At 41.2% G+C, this 24,076-nt stretch overlaps 1 protein-coding gene across 1 annotated transcript in view; it reads right to left on the bottom strand.

The window, feature by feature from the left end:
• Nucleotides 1-24,076, bottom strand: part of Uggt1 (UDP-glucose glycoprotein glucosyltransferase 1) — a 128,695-nt gene that overhangs the window by 41,517 nt on the left and 63,102 nt on the right. Inside the window, exons 16-25 of the mRNA XM_045148663.1 lie at nt 22,127-22,262; nt 20,014-20,145; nt 16,676-16,840; nt 14,469-14,589; nt 11,277-11,375; nt 8,807-8,830; nt 7,811-7,905; nt 3,335-3,541; nt 2,227-2,358; nt 227-357 (exon numbers count right to left, since the gene is read on the bottom strand). Coding sequence (XP_045004598.1) covers nt 227-357; nt 2,227-2,358; nt 3,335-3,541; nt 7,811-7,905; nt 8,807-8,830; nt 11,277-11,375; nt 14,469-14,589; nt 16,676-16,840; nt 20,014-20,145; nt 22,127-22,262 — 1,242 coding nt within the window. The remainder of the gene's footprint in view (nt 1-226; nt 358-2,226; nt 2,359-3,334; nt 3,542-7,810; nt 7,906-8,806; nt 8,831-11,276; nt 11,376-14,468; nt 14,590-16,675; nt 16,841-20,013; nt 20,146-22,126; nt 22,263-24,076) is intronic.

Genomic DNA, 24,076 nt, shown 5'->3' with positions numbered 1-24,076 from the left:
GACCCTAGTTCAGTTCTTTAAATAGCAGTTTACAAACACATGAGGTTGTTTCAATAGAAACATAAATTAAAACTTGAGTATTATTATAGTAATATTAGAAGTAAAACCTACTGGACTAGGTAGTATGACAATATATAAATAATCCTCACCTTGACCAGTGAGGAAAAATGAATTGATACAACTTCTATGATATGAAATAATTAGTTTTTTCTACAGAAAAACTTACACATCTTCTTCTACCCGAAGCTGCTGGATATGAGATTTTATTTTCTGCCCTGAAGTTTTCAAGATGATATTTTCAAGGAGGTGGAAATCGTCTTGATTAAAGAGCTCACTATCCTCCAGTGGCCCAATGATCTGTGAGGTAAAGAAGAATGGGTCACAGTAGGAGAACAGCCAGCACCAGCCAGCATGACCCTCTGCTGGCAGACCCAAGCCTGGAACATGTCTAAATAATGTCTAAAAAGTAATAAAAAGCTGACCGGGCATGGTGGTGCATGCCTTTAAACCCAGCACTAGGAAGGCAGAGGTAGGAGGATTGTCATGAGTTTGAGGCCACCCTGAGACTACACAGTGAATTCCAGGTCAGTCAGAGCTAGAGTGAGACCCTACCTTGAAAAACCAAAAAAAGAAAAAAATTAATGAAAAAAATATAAAGTACGGCTGGAGAGATGGCTTAGTGATTAAGGCAGCTGTCTGCGAAACCTAAGGACCCATGGTTGACTCTCCAGGTCCCACATAAGCCAGACCCACAAGGTAATGCAAGTGCACGAGGTCACACATACACACAAGATGGTGCAAGTGTCTGGAGCTAGATTACAGTGGCTACAGCCCCTGGCATGGCAATTCTCTCTCATATACATAAGAAAAAAAAAGGTCTATTGGGCTCACCTTAAAAAAAAGTACAGCCAGAAACAACATAGTAATTTTTTTAAAATTTTTGTTACCTCGGGCTGGAGAGATGGCATAGCGGTTAAGCGCTTGCCTGTGAAGCCTAAGGACCCCGGTCCGAGGCTCGGTTCCCCAGGTCCCACGTTAGCCAGATGCACAAGGGGGCGCACGCATCTGGAGTTCGTTTGCAGAGGCTGGAAGCCCTGGCGCGCCCATTCTCTCTCTCTCCCTCTATCTGTCTTTCTCTCTGTGTCTGTCTCTCTCAAAGAAATAAATAAATAAATAAATAAATATATAAATATTTAAAAAAAAATAAAATAAATAAAAAAAAAATTTTTGTTACCTTTTATTTATTTAGTTGAGAGCAATATAAAGAGTCGGAGAAAGGCAGAATGGGTGCGCCAGGGCCTCCAGCCACTGCAAACGAACTCCAGACGCGTGCGCCCCCTTGTACATCTGGCTAATGTAGGTCCTGGGGAATTAAGCCTCAAACCAGGGTCCTTAGGCTTCACAGGCAAGCGCTTAACCGCTAAGCCCTCTCTCCAGTCCAACATAGTTATTTATTTTTTTATTTTTATTTTTTTTGGTTTGTCGAGGTAGGGTCTCACTCTAGCTCAGGCTGACCTGGAATTCACTATGGAGTCTCAGGGTGGCCTTGAACTCACGGCAATCCTCCTACCTCTGCCTCCCCAGTGCTGGGATTACAGGTGTGCGCCACCACGCCCAGCTTTAGTTATTTCTTTACCTAGTAATTCTCACAGATAAAAGTACAGACTTGTTCATCTTGTTTTGTTTATTGTTTTCCTTTTTTGAGGCAAGGTCTCACTCCAGCTCAGGCTGACCTGTAATTCACTATGTATTCTCAGGGTGGCCTCAAACTCACAGCAATCCTCCTACCTCTGCCTCCCGAGTGCTGGGATTAAAGGCGTACCCCACCACGCCCGGCCACACTTGTTCATCATATATTGTTTTATAAGCAAGCAAAGTCTGACACAAATTTAGCAATACAGCTTTTACTAACTCTCCCTGGGTATCAATAACAAAGCGCACTCTGCATATAAGGAGCTCTGCTGATTTCTGGCTTAGAGCCACCACACTCACTACTTTCCACAATTGCAGGACACAAAAGGCAGGAGGGAATTCCCCATGAAAGATGTGTCAAAAAGTACACATCCTTGGAATAGAAAGGACAGAACTGTTTATCGCTGGCACTCAGAAGCCCTAATCACCTCTGAAAGAAGGGGGCTCTATGGGAAGACTTCTTTGCCTCAAAGGAACAAAGACCACTACAGCGCCCACTTGAAGTCAAGCTCATCTCTGCTAGACAATCCTCACCCTTCCATTGCTGATCACGGCCCTCTGTCCTTTCTTCAACTTCAGAACATCCCTGCAGTACATGGCATGAGACAAAATGAAATCCATTCTGGAAGACTCAAAGACCTCTTTAAAAAGACTGAAATCCATTCCCTAGGAGAGTAATCATTTTTAAGGAAAAGTCACTGTTATTAAGCAAACCATATAAATGAATTATCATAATGATTAAGCCATAAAATGCTTCTTACAAAGATAACTTGATTTCATAATTACATTACAAGGTCTCAGTTCCTTGTTCTCCCTCCCTTTTCCCTTCCTTATAAAATAACTGCTTATTACATCTTCCTATTTTACCAATGATTTGCCCAACTGGCACTATTTTCTATAACTTTCATTTGCATTTTTATATCTTGCTGATTTCAAATGACAGCCATTTCCCTAATTGAAACTGTATACTCATGATTCTTTTTTTTTTTTTTTTTTTTTTGGGAAAAAAGGGTTTATTTGGCTTACAGACTTGAGGGGAAGCTCCATGATGGCAGGGAAAACGATGGCATGAGCAGAAGGTGGACATCACCCCCTGGCCAACATAAGGTGGACAACAGAAGCAGAAGAGTGTGCCGAACACTGGCATGGGGAAACTGGCTATAACACCCATAACCCACCCCCAACAATACACTGCCTCCAGGAAGTTTTAATTTCCAATTTCTTCATGGCTCCATGGGAATACTCATGATTTTTAAAAGATTTTAAAACTATATACTACTACCAAAAATAAGTTATATTAAAATAAATGAATAAACACGGATCTTTATTGGTAACATGAACACCCAAACTCATAGATGGCTCAAATCTGTGTAATTATTCTATAACTAAAGCAAATATTATGTCCTAAAAACCATATAAAACCAAAAGCCATGTACTTAAGACTTTTCTCGAGCTCTTGAAGCCTACTCAAGTTCAAAAGTAAAAGGTAATACAGAATTATTTCTTTGACAGATTCTGACAACTTAAAAAAAAACAACCCAGAGGCTAGACTCAGAACTAGGCACTAGGACACATCAGCCCAGAGAGGCAACAATATGGCAAACAAATGATTGGGACAGCCTCAAAACACACAGAGCCTTACCCCAACAGAGAACTCCCCAATGTCAGTTCCTGCAGCCAGCGCCTCTGCAGTCTCCTCCTTAGCCATCTTGGTGATGAAGTTCTTAGCAGAGTTGGACGTCTGTGTTTGGAGAGCTGCCCAGATTGCTCTGAATACTGGAGTGTTCTCATAGCTTATCTCTTGACTTGGGTTATTGATCATGCTTATCCGAACATTGTTACTGGATTTCTATGTACAAGATGGGGCATAACAATTATATGGTAGATATTTTCAACTTTAAAAGGGCAACATTAACAACAGTCACGTTCCATACATAGCAAATAATAGCTACTAAAAGTCTTCAGTTGTTCTGTGTTCAAAATAAAATGCAAATGCTGTGTACAGAAAGGCCTTCACAATCCTGCATGAAATGGCTCTAACCTTCCTTTCTAACTTCATTTCATATCACCTTGTCAATACAGCAGACCTCCAAATCACCAAAGCCTTATCTACCTTCTAACAGGTCATGATGGCATGTAGACCTTAACTACAGTCCATTTTTATTTATTTATTTGTACCTTCATGTGTCTGTGTGTATGGGTGCATTGTGTCAGGATTTCCTGCCACTGCAAATGAACTCCAAATGCATATGTCACTTTGCGCATCTGATTTTATGTGGGCACCAAGGAACTGAACACAAGCCGTTAGGCTTTGCAAATAAGCACCTTTAAAGACTGAACCATCTCCCTAGCCCATCTTACCTATCTGGAGTTATAACAATTCCTCAGAGCACTGTTCACACCAATCATTAGTGACTTGGTTTTTCCAGCTGTCTATTAACAAGTCTCCCGCTGGCTAAACACACAGGAATTTGGAAAGGATACACAAAGTGGTTCATGTGCCTGGAGCTCATATGAAGTGACAGGAGGCCATGGCATGCCCATTCATATTCTTTCTCTCTCTCTCTCTCTCTCTCTCTCTCTGCTTGCAAATAAATAAATAAAACATTTTTTAAAAACACAGTAATAGCTGGGAGTGGTGGCACACGCCTTTAATCGCAGCACTCAAGAGGCAGAGGTGGGAGGATTGCTGTGAGTTCAAAGCCACCCTTAGACTACCCAAACCCTACCTTGAAAAACCAAAAATAAATAAATAAATAAACAGGAGCACATGTGAGAGAAGATAATCTGGAACCCATAAAAACAACACAGGGCTTGTATCAAGAGCATAAGCAACATAAATTTATATTAAATGGACATCAAAAGACATTTCCAAGAAAATTCTCCAGAGCACATGAAAAAATATTAAGATATGAGATCAGTACGAGACTCAAACTCAAGTAAGAATGGTAAAAAGCATAATGAAGCAGGACACCTGATCTGCACACAACACATTCCATACAAAAGAAAACAAAGACCCCAAAAAAAAAAAAAACCCCAGAGCTGGAGAGATGGCTCAGCGGTTAAGGCATTTGTCTGTGAAGCCTAAGGACCCAGGTTTGATTCCCCAAAACCCACATAAGCCAGATGTACATGGTGGAGAATGCATCTGGAGTTCGCTTGCAGTGGCTAGGGATCCTGGTGCACTCATTCTCTCTCTCAAATAAAAAATATATATTTTTGGAAGCTGGGCATAGTGATGCACGCCTTTAATCCCAGCACTCGGGAGGCAGAGGTAGGAGGCTCGCCGAGAGGTAAAGGTCACCCTGAGACGACATAGTGAATACCAGGGTCAGCCTGAGCCAGAGTGAGACACTACCTCAAAAAACCTATGTATACATATATATGTATGTATATATATTTACTTACTTACGAAAGAGAATGAATATGGGCAAATCAGGGCATCTAGCCACTGCAAACAAAGTCCAGACACATGAGCTATTTTTGCATCTGGCTTATGTGGGTTTTGGGGAATCAAACCTGGGTCCTTAGGCTTTGCAGGTAAATGCCTTAACCACCAAACCATTTCTCCAGCCCAGTTCAAAAATAAAAATAAAACTTCAAAAAGAAAGAAACCAAATACAAATACATATTCCAATAACCCAATTAAATAAAGCAGAATACATACCTACTCCATAACATGAGAAGGGGACAGTGACCAGGGAATGGGTAGGAAAGGGTTTTCAGGGACTGAGCAAATCTTTTTTTGAAAGATATTTTTATTTACTTATTTGCAAGCAGGGAGACAGACAGAGAGTGGGCACACCAGAGCCTCTTACCACTATAAATGAACTATAGATGTATGCACAAAGTTGTACATATCACTTTATGTGGGTATTGGGGAATTTAACCCAGGCTGTCAAGCTTTGCAAGCAAATGCTTTACTGTTGAGGCATCTCTCCCAGCCCGGGATTGAGTAATTCTTGATACAGGTGATGATCACACAGATATGTTCACTTTGGAACACCACGTTCATGAACGTATTAATTTACTCCCATGAAAAATGTGTATTTAGAAACCTAAGCCGGACATGGTAGCACACGCCTTTAATCCCAGCACTCGGGAGGCAGAGGTAGAAGGATAGCTGTGAGTATGAGGCCAGTCTGAGACTACAGAGTGAATTCTAGGTCAGCCTGGGCTAGTGAGACCCTACCTCAAAAAAAATAAAATAAAAAATAAACCTAGACTGCAATCTGGTTCCCCCACTGCAGCACCATCTGAGCAATGTAGCAGTCTGCACTGGACGACCTCATGCATCTATCACCCATCACCATTAACTGCTCTGACTTAACAGCTAACTGGTCAGAGTATCCATTCCCTTAGCATTTGGCATCGAATTGAAATTGAAACTCCATGGATATTTCCTCATTTCAGTGAGCGAGCTACCTAGGAGCTCAGAGTGTACAGAGATACAAGGAAAATTGTGAATTCTATAGGAAGTTGTAAACTGAAAACATCAAGGAAAAATAATAGTAATGCCTGATCCTCTGACAATATTCACCAAAAGAATCTTTTTCTTTTTTTTTTCCAGCAACTCAGCACCTTAATTCCTTCAAATCCCACTGACCATGTACAAGGTCTTTCAGAGCATCTGTGTGAATATTCCTCTGAGAGCCTAGATTTCTTCTACAGAAAACACACCACCCTCCCTGCATGGTTCTGCCCAACGTGTGGGACCCTCTTGGTGTGAAGATGTCTTGGTGTCTTCCTACACATGACAAGTTCCTGCAGCAAAAGCACACAGTCATGCAAAAAACAGTTATGAGGATCTCATATTTTCTCCATATAAATCTATTAGATAAATAAACCAGGCCATGTAGTCTCTAACCTTTTTTATTTTTAATAAACAACTTTACTAACATAGTCAAGCAGTGATTAACATTCCCATCTATTATGTTACATCATACAAATATTTGGTGGCCCCAAAAAACTCTCTTTAAAATTTAGCAGCTTTCTGGGTGTGGTGGCACACACCTTTAATCCCAGCACTCAGGAGGCAGAGGTAGGAGGACCACTGTGAATTCAATGCCACCCTGAGACTACTTAGTGAGTTCCAGGTCAACCAGGGCTACAGTGAAACCTTACCTTCAAAAAAAGAAAAAAAAAAAAAAAAAAAAAGAAAAAGAAAGAAAAGCAGCTTGCCAGGCTTGGTAGTGCATGCCTTTAATCCTAGCATTCTGGAGGCAGAAGTAGGATGACTGCTAAGAGTTTGAGGCCACCCTGGGACAACATAGTGAATTCCAGGTCAGCTTCAGCTACCTCAAGGAAAATACATATATATATATAAATAAAACCATCAGGCATCGTGGCACATGCCTTTAATACTAGCACCAGGGAGGCTAAGATAGGAGAAATGCTGTGAGCTCGAGGCCACCTTGAAACTACATAGTGAATTACAAGTCAGCCTGAGCTAAAGACCCCACCTCAAATAATAATAATAATAATAATAATAATAATAATAAGAAGAAGAAGAAGAAGAAGAAGAAGAAAATAATAAAAGTATTCTATTTAAAATGAAGATCTGTTAGCACAAACTTAAAAGACTTCAAAAAATATCAATTTCAGGGTTGGGGAAATAGCCTAGCGGTTAAGACATTTGCCTGAAAAGCCTAAGGAGCCTGGTTTGATTCCCCAGGACCCACATTAGCCAGATGCACAAGGGGGCTCATGTGTCTGGAGTTGTTTGCAGTGGCTAGAAGCCCTGGTGTGCCCATTCTCTCTTTCTCTCTGCCTTTTCCTCTCTCTCAAATAAATAAAGAAATAAAATATTTGGGAAAAAAAAAAGAAATATCAATTTAGTAGTTTGAAAAAGTTGCAGGAGGGTGTTTAAAGGACACAGTCTAACACTGTGACAAGTACAGAAAACACCAGATTTAAAGCTTTTAAGCATTACTAATATAAGCTCTTAGGAGCTGACAGACCTCTGAAGACACAATGTTCCTTTCCCTCCACAATAAGAAAGCAGAACTCACAAAACCACCCGAATACTCACATCAGCACAGACATGCTCAGGAGGACAACTTCAGCCTCAAGAGAAGCCAAACAATAACACACCCAGAAAAACATCTCAGATACTCGCCTGATGTTTAATAGCATCATACAGTAAAAGCCGTCCAGAAGGGCTATCAAAATCCCCAACAATCCAAAAGGTTATTGGCCTAATAAAAGAATCATCTGTAGAAAAACAAAAACAAGTTGACTGAGAGAAAAAGCAACAACCTATGTTTTAAGATTTCTGCTGAGCCAAATCATATCTAAAAACCATGCAAAAAAGAGAAAAAGAAAGAAAAAAAAGATAAGAAAAGACAGAAAATGACCAGTTAATAAAAATACAAAGCAAAAGTAGTGAAACTTCTCTACTAAAATGAAGCAAAATAACTTCCCATATAGCTCAATTAGAAACTAGGAACATGCATTAACTAACAGATCCCCAAGATCTAGGGATCTGTTAGTATATAAAATGAAACATATGGGTAATATAGTATAGTCATTAATCACATTAATTTTTAACTTTCTGAAGTAGTCTTTGCAATCATTTATACAAAGTTATGTTGGGGCTGGGGAGATGACTTAGCAGTTAAAGGCACTTGTCTATAAAGCCTACTGGCCTGGGTTCAATTCCCCAGTACCCATGTTACAGGGCTACATGCACTTGTATTCCACTGTGCCTACAAGGATGGGAGCAATAGAGACAGAATGGAGCTAGGAAAATCCCAAGCCCACAGATCAGCTAGTCTGCTATTCATGTGCAGTGGCAAGAGTCCTTGACTCAAAGCAGGTGGAACGGCACCTTGAAGCTGTCAGCTGACCCCCATATTGCACTGTGGCACAAACACCCGTATACACATGTACGAATAGGCTTTGAAAAAATTAAATTTAAGGTGGGAAGATGAGTGAGTGGTTAAAAAAGTACTGCTTGCAAAACTAATCTTATCTGAACTGAGATGCTCTACCATTACCCACAGGTTTCAATAACATCACAATTAAGTGTCAATAAATTCTGAATAACAATGGTCCCTGAAACTACATGAGATAATTAAGAAAAAGAAAAGATCTTTCTGAAGTTTTAAATTACCATAGATTTCCTTGGAGGACATTCCTGGACAAAGGCAAGGGAAAAGAGAATGTCATTTCTATTATTAATGCCCACTGGAAGAGTCAAAAGGTTACACATGGCTAATAAAACCTTGCTTCTTTCTGCTCTGGTGCCAGCAATGCTCTGGCACTGTACCAGGATCCCTCAGAAACAACTTCTTTGAGAAACCCAGCTGACTAATTGTCTAACTTATGTGGACCTGGGTAATCAGAAGTTCCACCCAGGAAAAGACCAGAGCAAGGGTAAAGGATGGCCAGTGCTTTATTAGTAAGCATGAGAAGGGGAAAGACCTGCTTGTCACTGAGAAGATTCACTTTACACACCTGTAGCTTAACTAAGTAACTCTTGACAAAAAATGAACTCAAAAAATTACGCAAGGCTTTCTAGAATTTAGTTCATCTCATAAACCCTAAAATTAGCCCTATGTTTTCACCAAAGAGACAGACAAAATCAATTTTCAACCCATTAACCCATTTTCATTTAATAAATGTTTTTCCATTTTGAACCATGGAAGTTTTTTTTATAACTTTAATAGCTAATATAAAATTTATAAAGGAAACATTTGAATCCTTAAGTATATATAAAGAATTAGACTTTAGGTATTTTCTTAACTTCAAGCATTATAATAAATAATAAATAAAAGGCATTATGCAACTTCTTTCCCCAAAATATATTAAGATTGAATTATAGGGCTGGAGAGATGGCTTAATGGTTAAGGCACTTGCCTGCAAAGTCAAAGGACCCAGATTTGAGTCCCCAGGACCCACATAGCCAGATGCACAAGGTGGTACACGCATCTGGAGTCTGTTGCAGTTGCTGAGGGACTTAGCATGCCTATTCTCTCTCTCCCCCCGCCCCCTTTTTCTGGCTCTCTAATAAATAAAAATAAAAAAATAAATTTAAAAAAGACTGAAAGCCAAGCACCAAATGTTCTCTCTCATATGTGGATACTAGCTACAGATGACTGGGCCTCTGCGTGAGAAGGAAAATACTTAGTAGCAGAGGCCAGTAAGTTAAAAAGGAGACATAAAGGGAAGAGAAAGGAAGGGAGGAGGGTACTTAATAGGTTGATATTGCATATATGTAAGTACAATGATTGAGATGGGGAGGAAATATCATAGAGAATGGAATTTCAAAAGGGGAAAGTGTGGGGGGGAGGGAGGGAATTAACATGGGATTTTTTTTTATAATCATGGAAAATGCTTATAAGAAATAAATAAATAAAATAAAAAAATGCATATATTAAAAAAAAAAGACTGAATCATATTTGAAAACACCAAATAATAAAAATGCTAAATCCAACAGGCGTGATAGCACACACACCTTTCATCCAGCACTGAGAAGACTGAGGTAGGAGGATCATTATGTGTTCCAGGCCAGCATGGGCTACAGTGAGACCCTGCTTCAAAAACAAAATGTAAGTATTGAGGCTGTCAATAATAATAATAATGATAATAAAAAAAAAACAGAAATTGGACTGGAAAGATAGCTTAACAGTTAAAGGTATCTGTTTGGAAAAAAAACAAAACAAAAAAACCCACCAAAGCCACAGACAAAAATGGCCTGGCTATGAGATCCCCAGCCAGCCCAACTGTTCTAGATTCTGGTTACACCACAACATTCAGCTGCCGACTGTGGCCCAGTGCTGTCCCCAGTTCTTTGAATAGTGCAGTATAGCTGCTCATTAAGGGCTAGAGAGATTGTTCAGTGGTCTCAGTGCTTGCTTAGAAGGTGCTCCTTTCCCCTCTCCTCTAGCTCCCTTCCCACCTTAGCAGGCAGAACTCTGAAAGATGGATGCAACTCATTTGAGTTGCTGTGAGTATCGAAGGACAGTAACTCCTTCCAAATATCAAGCCTTAGAATTCTAGGAATAAAATCATGGAGCCAGTAACTTCCTGTGTTATAGGTAGATAGTTTTTCTACAATGACCTCCTTCACCTCTTTTGTTTTTTTGTGTTTTTTGAATGGATTAAATATTCTCCTGCTAAAAAAGGCAATGATGCCAGCATAGTGGTGCATGCCTTTAATCCCAGCACCCAGAAATAGGAGGACAGCTTTGAATTTGAGATCAGCCTCAGATTATAGAGTGAGTTCCAGATCAGCCTAGGCTGGAGTGAGACCCTATCTCAAAAAAACAAACAACAACAACAAAAACAAAATTGGGGCTGAAGAGACGGCTTAGTGGTTAAGGTGCTGACCTAGGATGCCTAACCCAGGTCTGACTCTCTAGGTCCCACATAAGCCAGACACACAAAATGATGCAAGGCTGCACATGAGGATGAGGTGACACACACATCTGGAATTTGATTGCAGTGGCTGGAGGCTCTGGCATGCCAATTCTCTCTCTCTCTCCTACTCCTCCTCTCTTTCTCATAATAATAAATATAAACAAAATCAAAATTAAATAAAAATAAAAGACTAAATCAAAGATATGCCCCAAGCAGATTACCTTTCTTTGTCAGGTAGTTCATGCTATTGGCTACTGCAGCAGTCTTGCCCTGGGAATCCAAAACAGAAAATCTGGCATAATCATCTACAAAGAAGTTATCTGGGAAAAAAGAAAAATAAGTAAATAAACGCACAAGTAATGTCCCAGTTCAATCCACTTACTGTTAATATTCAACTGACAGCCTGTTTGACCCTATTATAAGAAACAAAAGGGCTGGAGAGATGGCTTAGTGATACTTGCCTGTAAAGCCTAAGTACCCAGGTTTAATTTTCCAGGTCCCATGAAAAGCCAGATGCACCAGGTGGCTCATGCATCTGGAGTTCATTTGCACTGGCTAGAGGCCCTGTAGCACCCATTTTCTTTCTCTCGCTTCCTTCTGGCCCCTCCCCCTCTCTCTGTCTCAAATAAAAATAAATTTTAAAACTTCTTTTAGACATTAAAAAAATGAAACATAATAATGTAAGGGAAGTATATTAAGTTCTACGTTTACTGGGAGGAAGTTAGAATGCTGGGGCGTACCCCTGAAAGCGATGCTGGGTTTTTCAAGGTAGGGTCTCCCTCTAGTACAGTCTAACCTGAAATTCACCACAGTCTCTGGCTGTCTTCGAGCTCACAGCAATCCTCCTACCTCTGCCTCCCAAGTGCTGGAATTAAAGGGCATGTGCCACCACAGCAAGCTATTTGCCCCTCTTTTTGATTTCTAACCACCATTATATTGCTGTCCCCATGTTCCCAGTAATAATGCTGGGTCTTACCACAGGCCCCAAAATAATGAAGCCAACCAGCCACAAAATGAAACCTCAGCAGCATCCTTAAACAAAAACAATCCATTCCTCTCTTTAAATTGATAGTTCTAAAGTATTTGCAATGCAAAACTAACACTTTTTTTTGTTTATTTTTAAAGAGGTAGAGAGAACCAGACAGAGAGAAAGAGAATGGGCACAACAGATCCTCCAGCTACTGTAAACAAACTACAGACACATGTGCCACCATGTGCATCTGGCTTATTGTGGATTCTAGGGAATTAAACCTAGGTCCTTTGGCTTTACAGGCAAGTGCCTTAAACACTAAGCCATCTCTCCAACCCAAATCTAACACTTCTCAAAAGGTCTTGGGGGCAGGGAGGGTATTACCATGGGATTTTGTTGTTGTTTTTTTAATTTAAAAATTTTTTTCTTTATTTAATTAATTTATTTATTTCAGAGTGGCAGAGAGAGAGAGACAGAGAGAGAGAGAGAAAGAATGGGCATGCCAGGGCTTCCAGCCACTGCAAACAAACTCCAGACACGTGCGCAGCCTTGTGCATCTGGCTAACGTGGGTCCTGGGGAATCAAGCCTTGAACTGGGGTCCTTAGGCTTCACAGGCAAGTGCTTAACCGCTAAGCCGTATCTCCAGCCCCCATGGGATATTTTTTATAATCATGGAAAATGTTAATAAAAATTGAGGGGAAAAAAAAGGTCTTGGGGTGAGGGCGATGAAGGCCATAGAAGACCACATGATAGCTGTCTGGTCTTCCCCAGTGATCTCTGCACCAGGTTCAGTAACAGTCAGCAGATATGACCCTGTGGCACAAAATGACAGCACTCAATGGGAAATGCAACCAAATGCACATCACTGCTGATAAACACCATAAGCACAGGCACTCCGAAGACTATCCTTCAAGATTTTTGTTTATTTTGGCTTTTCTTTTTCTTTCTTATTTATTTGACAGAGCAAGCAAGGTAAAGAGAGGCAGAAAGAGTGAGAGAATGGGTGTGTCAGGGCCTCCAGCCACTGCAACAAACTCCAGACATATGCGCCATCATGTGCTCTGGTTTATGTGGGTCCTGGGGACTCAAACTGAGGTCCTTTGGCTTTGCAGGCAAATACCTTAACTGCTAAGTCATCTCTCCAGCCGCATTTGTTTTGTTTTGGAAGACAAGTAAATGACATGATGTAGTCCAGGCTTGCCTGTCATTTATGTGTAGCCTAGCTGGGCCTCAACTCTCAGTCTTTTCTTTGCCTCTTACACCTGAGTGCTGGGAGTACAGGGATGCACCACCACCTAGCCTCCCCTTCGAGCTTAATTAAGAATTATGGAAACGAGGTGGGCGTGGTGGTGCATGCCTTTAATCCCAGCACTCGGGAGGCAGAGGTAGGAGGATTGCCATGAGTTCAAGGCCACCCTGAGACTACAGAGTGATTTCCAGATCAGCCTGACCTAGAGTGAGACACCACCTAGAAAAAGCAAAAACACCTATGGAAACAACACAGCACTGGGACAAATCATAATGGGACTGTCTGCCTTGGTCTACCAAAACTTTTGGAAAGGGGCTGCAGAGATGGCTCAGTGGTTACGTGCTTGCCTGTAAAGCCTAATGATCCAAGTTTGAGTCCCCAAGTACCCAAATAAAGCCAGATGCACAAAGTGGAACGTGTATAGTTTGTATATGCACATCTGTGCAGAGTCCAGAAAAGAATGTCAGACGTCCACTATCTCTCTTCCACCTTATTTCCCTGCGTCAGTTTCTCACTGAACCTGCAATGCCTCATTTTTCAGCAAGAATGGCTGATCAGGGAGAAACAGCAATTCTCCTATGTCCTCCCCTCTGAGCACTGGGCTCATAGGCACACAGGACCATGCCCCGCTTCTAACTTGGGTGCTGGGGATGAAACTTAGGAGCTCACACTTGAACAGCAAGCGCTGTTACCTGCTGAGCCATGCCCACAGCCCCTCAGGTGTATCTTCTTCTTCGTTTTTTAAGTTTTTCGAGGTAGAATCTCACTCTAACTCAGGCTGACCTGAAAGTCACTTTGTATTCTCAAGCTGGCCTCAAACTCACAGTGTTCCTCCTATCTCTGCCTCCCGAGTGCTAGGATTAAAGGGGTGAGCCACCATGCCCACCTCCAGCTTAACTTTTACTTCTATTTTATTTATTTGAGAGAGAGAAACAGACAGACAGAATGGGTACACCAGGGCCTCTAGCTACTGCAAACAAATTCTAGATGCATGCACCACTGCGTGCATCTGGCTTTACATGAGTCCTGTGGAATCAAATCTGGGTCCTTAGGCTTTGCAGGCAAGCGCCTTAAGTGGTAAGCAATCCTTCCAGCACTATATATTCTTAACATTACAATATAATAAACGCAAAGAATGTGAAGCACAAATCCAAAATCCGAAAGTCAAAAGGTTTTTCTGTAAGGCTCCTTACTACTTGCTGTTAAATCCAGATAATCTCGCTCAGCTGTCAGAATTCTCGAATTGATCCGTGGCACGACATTTGGCTGATTCATGATATATTCTACCACATCTTGATCATGTGACAGTTCACCCTATAGAAAAAAAGTGGGGAGAGTACAGGAGGATTAAATGAGTATCATCAACAGTAACTGCCTGGAGGAAAAAAAAAATATATCAGCTTTATAACAGTCTTATCTGATAATAAAGACAGATGCTACAGGTAGACCTAGCCAGAACCAAGGAAACCTAAGAAACAGTATGCAGAATTTCTTCAGCTACATAAGTACAAGGTTAGCTTGGGTTACATGAGACCCTGTCTCAAAAAAAGCCTGGTGTGGTGCCACACACCTTTAGTCCCAGCACTTGAGAGGTAGGAGGACCACCATGAGTTCAAGGCCAGCCTGAGACTACATAGTGAATTCCCGGTCAGCCTGGGCTAGAGTGGGATTCTACCTCAAAAAAAAAAACCACCCACAAAGAAAAACCCCAAAACAAATAAGACCACTGAATAAAAATTGAATTTTTTAGGGGGTAAAGAGATGGCTTAGCAATTAAGGTGCCTGTGAAGCCTAAGGACCCAGATTCAATTCCCCAGTACCCATGTAAAGCCAGGTGCACATGCATCTGGAAGTTTCTTTACAGTGGCTAGAGGTTCCTGGTGTGAACATTCTCTCTCCCCCTCTCAAATAAATATGTATTTAAAAATTTTTAATTAATTTTTAAAAAGGAGGATAGAACACAGTTTGTCAATTTATATCACTTAAATGAAAATAATTATCATTTCTTCTAGGTCTATTGTAACTTTAGAAAATTAATTCAAACTCATTAAAAATTCTGGAGCCAGCCAAGTGTGGTGGCGCACACCTTTAATCCCAGCACTTGGGAGGAGAGGCAGAGGCAGGAGGATCACCCTGAGTTCGAGGCCACCCTGAGACTACACAGTGAATTCCAGGTCAGCCTGGACCAGAGTGAGACCCTACCTCGGGAAAAAAAAAACATCTGGAACCAGGTATGATGGTACCTGTATATACTTCTAGCACTAAGGCAAAAAGACACTCTATCCTGGTCTTGTACTTAGAGTACAAGACCAGCATAGAGCATCTAGGAAGTTCTAGTCCAACCTACATAAAATATTTTGACACCTGTCCACAAAAAAAAAAAAAAAAAAAAAACAACAACCCTCTGTGCTCATTCCAGTAGCTCTATGAAACACAAAATAAATTCCTTAATACAAAGGAGTTAAGTACAAATATCCATTCTTTTTCTTTAAATTATTTTGTTTATTTTTCTTTATTTATTTGAGACAGAGAATGGGCACACCAGGACCACCAGCCACTGTAAACGAACTCCAGATACATGCGCCATCTGTGCAAAAGATCTATTCTTGCCAGGTGTGGTGGCACAGGCCCTTAATCCCAGCACTCAGGAGGTAGAGTTTAAGGCCACCCTGAGACAACATAGTGAATTCTAGATCAGCCTGGGCTAGAGTGAGACTCTAACTCGAAAAACAAAAACAAACAAACAAACAAAAAAAGATCTATTTTTATACATTTTAGAAGACACAGTGGCATTCAGCCAAGGACTTTTTGAAGTTTGTTTTTGAAACAAGGTCTTGCCCAAGGTGGCCTTGAATTCACAGCAGTCTTCCTGCCTCAGCCATCTGAGTACTGGGACTATAGACATGAACCACCAAACCTAGTCTCTCTCTCATCAAAAAAAAAAAAAAAAGACTGATTGAGAGGGGGAGGGGATAAGATGGAGAATGGAGTTTCAAAGGGGAAAGTCGGGGGAGGGAGGGCATTTCCATGGGATATTGTTCACAATCACAGAAGTTGTTAATAATAAAAAAAAAAACAATAAATTTAAAAAACCAAAAAAAAAAAAAAAACAGGCCTGGTGGCACATACTTTTAATCCGAGCACTCAGGAGTCAGAGGTAGGAGGGTCACCATGAGTTTGAGGGCACCCTGAGACTACAGAGCAGATTACAGGTCAGCCTGAAAGAAAGTGAGACTCTACCTCAAAAAACACACACACACACAAACAAAAAACTTTCTAGAGCATAAAAACCTATCACTAGTGAGGTATTGATACTTGGAAGAATTTTATGGCCTGTTACACACACTAAAAACATAAGCAGGCTGTTGGCTTTCACATTCAGCCTTACAATGCCACTCACCAAGTACACAGCTCGTTGGAAGAAGGTGGTCGTCTCCAGGATCTTGTGCATTGTGATGGTTTCCAACTCATCAGGGTCAAGCTGCTCCTTCTCAAGAGGCATTCCGTTGAAGAGAACCACAGGCAGTGGGCCAATGCCAGTCTGCTCATAGTAGCCTCTTGCTTCCTAGGAAACAAGGGACAAAAACAGCACATTTTCTGATGTGCTTGGTTCAAAGAGAAATTGAATTCAATGGAAATAAAACTTTAAAAAAGGAAAGAAGGGTGTTTCTGTTTTTGAAATGAGAAAGAATTAGCGCGCCAGGGTTTTAGCCACTGCAATCAAACTCCAGATGCATGCACAATCTTGTGCGCATGTGTGACGTCTATGCATGCATCACCTTGTGCGTTTGACTTATGTGGGTTCTGGAGAGTTGAACCTGGGTCCTTAGGTTTTGTAGGCAAGTGCCTTAATCGCTAAGCCGTCTCTCCAGCCCTTCCCATTTAAAAAATATTTTATCATTTATTTGAGAGAGAATGGGCACACCAGGACCTTTAGCCATTGTAAATGAACTCCAGAAACATGTATCACCATGTGCATCTGATTTCAAGTGCATACTGGAGAACTAAACCTGGGTCCTTAGGCTTCAAAGGCCAGTGCCTTAACCACTAAGCCATTTCTCCAGCCTGGTATTTCCCTTTTTTTCCCCTCAATTTTTATTAACATTTTCCATGATTATAAAAAATATCACATGGTAATACCCTCTCCCCCCCCCCCTTCCCCTTTGAAATACCATTCTCCATCATATCCCCTCCCCATCTCAATCAGTCTCTCTTTTATTTTGATGTTAATAAAAACAATATTTTTTTAAAAGGAAGAAAAAAAAGTGCTATTAGAGTTGGGAGAGGGCCCAGCAGTTAAAGGCTTCCAAAGCCTGCAGTCTGGGTTCAGTTCCCCTACACCTATGTGATGCCAGATGAAAAAACTGGCTCAAGCATCTGGTGTGCATCTGCAGCAAGCAACAAGAGACCTTGGTGCAAACACAAGTGCAAATAGACAAGTATTTTTTAAACATAAAAATAGGGGCTGGAGAGATGGCTCAGCAGTTAAAGGTGCTTGATTGCAAGGCCTGATATTCCAAGTTCAGTTGCCAAGGACCCACATAAAGCCAGATGCACAAAGCGGCACATGCATCTGGAGTTCATTTGCAGTGGTATGAGGCCCTAGCATGCCCATACTCACTCCTCCTCTCTTCACTTCTTTGTCGCTCTCAAATAAATAAAAACGTTTAAAAATAAATAAATAAAAACAAAAGTAAACTAATATAGTGAATACCCTACTGGGTAGATGTCAGAATAAGTTCCTGTTGCAGTAATCACTACTCACCACATGTGAACACTGAGCACCTAAATCTGGCTACTGTAACAAAATAACTAAATCTGAAGCCAGGTGTGGTGGCGCACGCCTTTAACCCCAGCACTCAAGTGGCAGAGGTATGAAGATTGCCATGAGTTCAAGGCCACCCTGAGACTACACAGTGAATTCCAGGAGAGCCTGAGCTAGAGTGAAACCCCACCTCGAAAAAAACAAAACAAAACAAAAAGAACTGAACCTTTTATTTATTTATTTTTGTTTTCTGGTTTTTTTTTTTAAATTATTTACTTATTTGAGAGTGACAGAGAGAAAAAGAGAGAGAAAACGGGTGCATCAGGACTTCCAGGCACTGCAACAAACTCCAGTTGTATGTGCCACCTTGTGCATCTGGCTTACATAGGTCCTAGGGAGTTGAGCCTCGAACCAGAATCCTTATGCTTCAAAGGCAAGCGCTTAACTGCTAAGCCATCTTTCCAGCCCTTTTTTCTGATTTTTTCAAGGTAGGGTCTCACTCTAGCTCAGGTTGAACTGGAATTCACTATGTAGTCTCAGGGTGGTCTTGAACTCATGGTGATCCACCTACCTCTGCCTCCCGAGTACAGGGATTAATGGTGTGCGCCACTACTCTCAGCTAATTTTAGTTAATTTCCATTTAAATACACACATGAAACAAGTGACCATGATACCAGGCAGCACAGATCAGCTATCAGTTACTATAAATTAATAATGCTCTTAGAGCCAGACACTGGAGATGCATACCTATAATTCCAGCACTAGAGATGAGGAAGGAGGATCATGAGTTTCAAGTCAATCTGGACTACACAGCAAGACTCAGTTGCAAAAAATAAAATGAGGGGCTGGAGAGATGGCTTATTGGTTAAGGCACTTGCCTGCGAAGCCTAAGAATCACGGTTCAATTTGCCAGTACTCACATAAGCCAGATGCACAAGGTAGCACGTGCATCTGGAGTTCGTGTGCAATGGCTGGAGACCCTGGCGTGCCCATTCTCTCTTTCTCTGAAGCTCTCTCAAGTAAATAAAAATAAAATATTAAAAAAATAAAATGAAAGGCTGGAACTATGGCTCAGTGGATAAAGACTCAGCATGCAAGCATGAGCAGTAAGTACGTCTGTAATCACAGGCTCCTCCGGTTTGATGGAGGCAGGGACAGGAGAACCAGGAAGTTCACAAGCCAGCTAGCCTGGCATCTGCGGCAGTTAACAAGAAACCCTGTCTCATACAAGGTAGAAGGTGAGGACCAATATTAGAAGTTGTCCTCTAATGTCCACACTTGCCATCATATGCACGTTTGTACTCACAAACACATATCACACATACAGATTTAAAAACAATAACAACAGGTATGGTGGCCTATGCCTTTAACTCCAGCACTTGTGAGGCAGAGGAAAGAGGATTATTGTGAATTCAAGGCCAGCTTAGGACTACAGTGTGATTCCAGGTAAGACTGGGCCAGTGAGACCCTACCTCAAAAAAGGAAAAAAAAAACTTGTTCCTAGGCAGAATGCTCTGAAATACTTGTACCTAGATAAATAAATAAGGATACATATCACTAAAAAAGAAACCACATATGTAGAAAATAAATTTTAGGTTTGGGAGGAAGCAGTGTTTGAAAATTACTGGAAGAAGAAAAGCAATCAAGGAAGACACCAGCCATCAACCTCTGGCCTCCACACACCAACATGTGCACATGCAACCATACACACAAGCCTACACAAATACCCACACCATGAACATGCACAAACTACTCTAAGAAGTGGGGGGGGGGGGATTAAAATATTCTAAATCCAATCTTTTTCCTTCTCTAGGACAAAAGAGATTTCTTAGCAGGAAGGTGCCAGGAAACAAACTAGTAAAGGATATGAAATAGACACTTTTTCCTGATGGTTTAACCATCACCCATTATAAGCAAAGTAACCACAGTACAATTCAGCAGTCAAATGAGAAGTACCAAAGAATGTTTTCTACCTTTCGATTCTGGTCATAAGCAGAATCAATCCCCAAAATGCTGTTCACTTCCACATACGGGTATTTCTTCTGCAGAACACTGACCACATGTTCAACTTTAACCACTTCACCAGTCCTCACCTTGTTATAGATCTGAAGAAAGAAAAACAGTGTAATGAACTATACTTTTAATTTTTTTTGTTCTTCTTTAATTTTTGTTGTTGTTGTTTGTTTTATTTTGAGGTAAAGTCTCATTCTAGCCCAGGCTAAACTGGCACTCACTAGGTAGTCCCAGGAGGGCCTCGAATTCACAGCAATCCTCCTACCTCTGACTCCTGAGTGCTGGGATTAAAGGCTTGCACTATCACACCCAGTTTAATTCTTTTTTTTGTGGTTGTTGGGTTTTTCAAGGTAGGGTCTCACTTTTAAGGCCAAATGTTAAAAATTTTTAGAAGCCAGGCATGGTTGCACACACCTTTAATCCCAGCACTTGGGAGACAGGTAGGAGGATCACTGTGAGTTCGAGACCACCCTGAGGCTACACAGTGAATTCCAGGTCAGCCTGCGCTAGAGTGAGACCCTACCTCAAAAATAATAAGGTCTCACTCTAACCCAGGCTGACCTGAAACTCACTCTGTAGTGCCCAACTGTCTTTGAACTCACAAAGAGATCCTACTACCCTTGCCTCCCAAGTGCCAGTATTAAAGGCATACATCAACATGCCCAGAAATATTTCTTTGTCTGTTTGTTTCTTCGAGGTAGGGCCTCTTCTGTTCTCAAACTCCAGTGATACTCCTAACTGCCATACGAGTGCTGAAATTAAAGGTATACACTACCATGCCTGGCTTATATTTCTTTCTTTTTTTATACACACATAAAAAGTATTTATTTATGTGTGTGTGCATTTGCTGGTGTGCACATGCCGCTGCCCAGGCGTGGAGGTCAGAGGACAACTCTGGGTTGGGCCTAACCTTCCACCTAGATTGAGGCAGGGTATCTCACTGGTCACTACTCTGCTTGTGAGATTCCAGGAAATTTTCCTGTCTCCGCCTTCCCTCTTGACAAAGTAACACTAGACTCATAGAAGCCTGCTGCAGCTTCTGCATGGAGTCTGGGAATCTCAGCACAGATACTCAACACAAGCACTTTATCCACTAAGCAATCTCCCCAGTCCCAGAAACTCAAGACTTCTTAACAAGAACTGAGTTATATTAAGTGACAAATGTAAACGGGAAAATTTTTAGAAATATCAGAAGCCAGATATGGTGGCCCCTGTGATCCTGGCACCAGAATGGCTGAGGCACGAGGACCCAGAGTTTGAGATACAGTGTGGGCCTCATAGTGAGACCACAACTCAAGGAAAGAAGAAAAACGAACAACAAAAAAAAATCCACCAGGGTGTCAGGACATACGTTTGAGGACAGCCTGAGCTTCAACAACTACCAAAAAAAAATTTAATTCTCAAGGAGATTTACAAAAAAAAAAAGGAGGCCGGGCATGGTGGCACACGCCTTTAATCCCAGCACTCAGGAGGCAGAGGTAGGAGGATCACCATGAGTTCGAAGCCACCCTGAGACTACATAGTGAATTCCAGGTCAGCCTGGACTAGAGAGAGACCCTACCTCTAAAAAATTTTTTAAAAATTAAAATTTTTTTTAAAAAAGGATAAAAAACTGCTGGGCATAGTGGCACACACCTTTAATCCCAGCACTTGGGAGGTAGAGGTAGAAAGGAGGATGGTCATGAGCTCAAAGGCCCCCTGAGACTACATAGTGAATTCCAGGTCAGCCTGGGCTAGAGCAAAACCCTACCTCAAAAAACAAAAAAACAAACAAAAAAAAAGTAAACTTAATTTCAAACAAGAAAAGAATAGAACATTTGCCTAAAGGCACTAGCTAATGATTTCAAATCACAAAAGGGCAGAAGAGTAAGACATGCCCATCTTGGTTGAAACATGACAAAGTACAAAATATTTACATCTGTGAATCAGTAAAGGAAAAGCAATTATAAATATAAAAAAAGAGTTTATATTAAAAAATTTACCTTTGCTATTGATAGCATAGAAACCTCTCTACAAATTCTAGCATAAGTTAAATTTTTACCACATCATTTGCCACTTTTAGCGAAGACATACGTGTGTGAGAATTTGGAAGGCATGGTACTCATCCACCTCTTGAACAACGTAATTATATGCTCTAAGGACAGCCACTCCAGCATCCTGCATCCCATCAACATCTTCAGAGTCATCAACCACCAAGATGAAACCAACTCTGGAGAGGGAGAAGGAAAGGGAGCATCTCAGAGAACGGAACAACGGAAGGGAGCTCGCACCGCGCCGCCCGCCGTGTGCTGCGGCTGACAGGACAACCATGCCTGGGGTCACAGTGAGCGTCCAGGCAACTCGGCCAGGCTGGCAAAGGGAAATACACATCATTTATTTAAAAAAAAAAAAAGTGGTAAAAAAAAAGTGGTTTTGGGGACTGGAGAGATGGCTCAGGGGCTTAAGGCACTTGCTTGTAAAACCTGATACCCTGGGTTGGATTCCCGAGTACCCACATAAAGCCAGACACACTTAGTGGTGCGTGTGTCTGGAATTTGTTTGCAATAGCAGGAGTCCCTGGGATATTACCCCCACATCCATCCATCCATCCATCCATCTATTATCTTATCTTTCTCAATAAATGAATAAATTCTGAAAGGGGAAGGATTCTCAAAGCAGTTCAGGATTTTCAATAATGTAAGCCAAAATGAGTGTTGAAAAGATTCTGTTACTGACATGAAAATTGTTGCTCAAGCTGTAGTAAGAAATTTTGTTCTGCCAGGAAGCAAAAATTTGAGCAAACACAATTCAGGGTTGGAAAAATGGCTTAACAGTTAAGGTGTTTGCCTATAAAACCTCACAACCCAGGTTTGATTCCTGAGTACCCATATAAAGCCATGTGCACAAGGTGGTGCATGTGCCGAGTTTGTTTGCAGAGGTTGGAAGACCTGGTACACCCATTCTATCTGCTTCTGCCTCTGTCTATCTCTCAAAATAAATAATTATTTTTTTAATATGGGAGACCTAGGGAGATGGCTCAGTGACTGAAGGCACTTCCTTGCAAACCTGCCAGCCTGTTTTAATTCCCCATTATTATAAACCCAAGGTTGTCCTCTGACCTGCATGTACACCATGGCACATATGTGCTCAAATACCTATATATAACCTTTAAAAAATAGAAAAAGAAAAAGAAAGACACACAAAGCTTTGAGGAAGAAGCTGGGTTTCAAGCTTTGAAGAAAATGGAGGAAGGGTTGTTTTTAATATATTTATTTTTATTTTATTTTTCATGGTGGGGTCTTATTCTAGCCCAGCATAACTTGACACTGACTGTAGCTTCAGGCTGGCCTCAAACTCAAAGCAATCTTCTCACCTTGGTCTCCCAAGATTAAAGACAGTGCACCACCATGCCTGGCTGAGCAATGTTTTGACTACCAAAAAAGCAGGTATTTTGAGTGCCCCAACCGCTAAGCCATCTCTCTAGCCCATAATGAAATTTATATATATATGATAGAATGCTACCAGGTAAGATGCAAGAATAATACATTGCTAAATTAAAGCCATAGTTATGCTTTGGTTGAAAGAGAAATCTGAGAACATGTAAGTTGGTTTATGGTATACAGTGAGGACTGGTGAAACATTTACTGAATTGTTCTGAGGGACAGGAAAGATGTGTTCCTCAGATAACAAAGGCAAGGAGAGAAGGTACTTGAGCTGTATGCAAATTAGAGATATGTTGAGCAGTTTAAGGTGATCCTCCTACCTCTGCCCCCCAAGTGCTGGGATTAAAGGCATGTGCCATCATGCCTGGCTAATTCTTGCTTTCTTTAAAAACTATTTTGGCAGTAATCGGGAGGCAGAGGTAAAAGGATTGCCGTGAGTTCGAGGTCACCCTGAGACTACATAGTGAATTCCAGGTCAGCCTGGGCTAGAGTGAGACCCTACCTCGAATATATGTGTGTGTGTGTGTGTGTGTGTGTGTGTGTGTGTGTGTGTGTATTTTGGGGGGGGGAGATAGCTTAGCAGTTAAGCACTTGCCTGTGA

This window comes from Jaculus jaculus, chromosome 5 (genome assembly GCF_020740685.1).
Source record: "Jaculus jaculus isolate mJacJac1 chromosome 5, mJacJac1.mat.Y.cur, whole genome shotgun sequence".
Taxonomy (NCBI): domain Eukaryota; kingdom Metazoa; phylum Chordata; class Mammalia; order Rodentia; family Dipodidae; genus Jaculus; species Jaculus jaculus.
The sequence above is the reverse complement of the archived record's forward strand: the minus strand, read 5'-3'. Positions and strand labels throughout refer to the sequence as shown.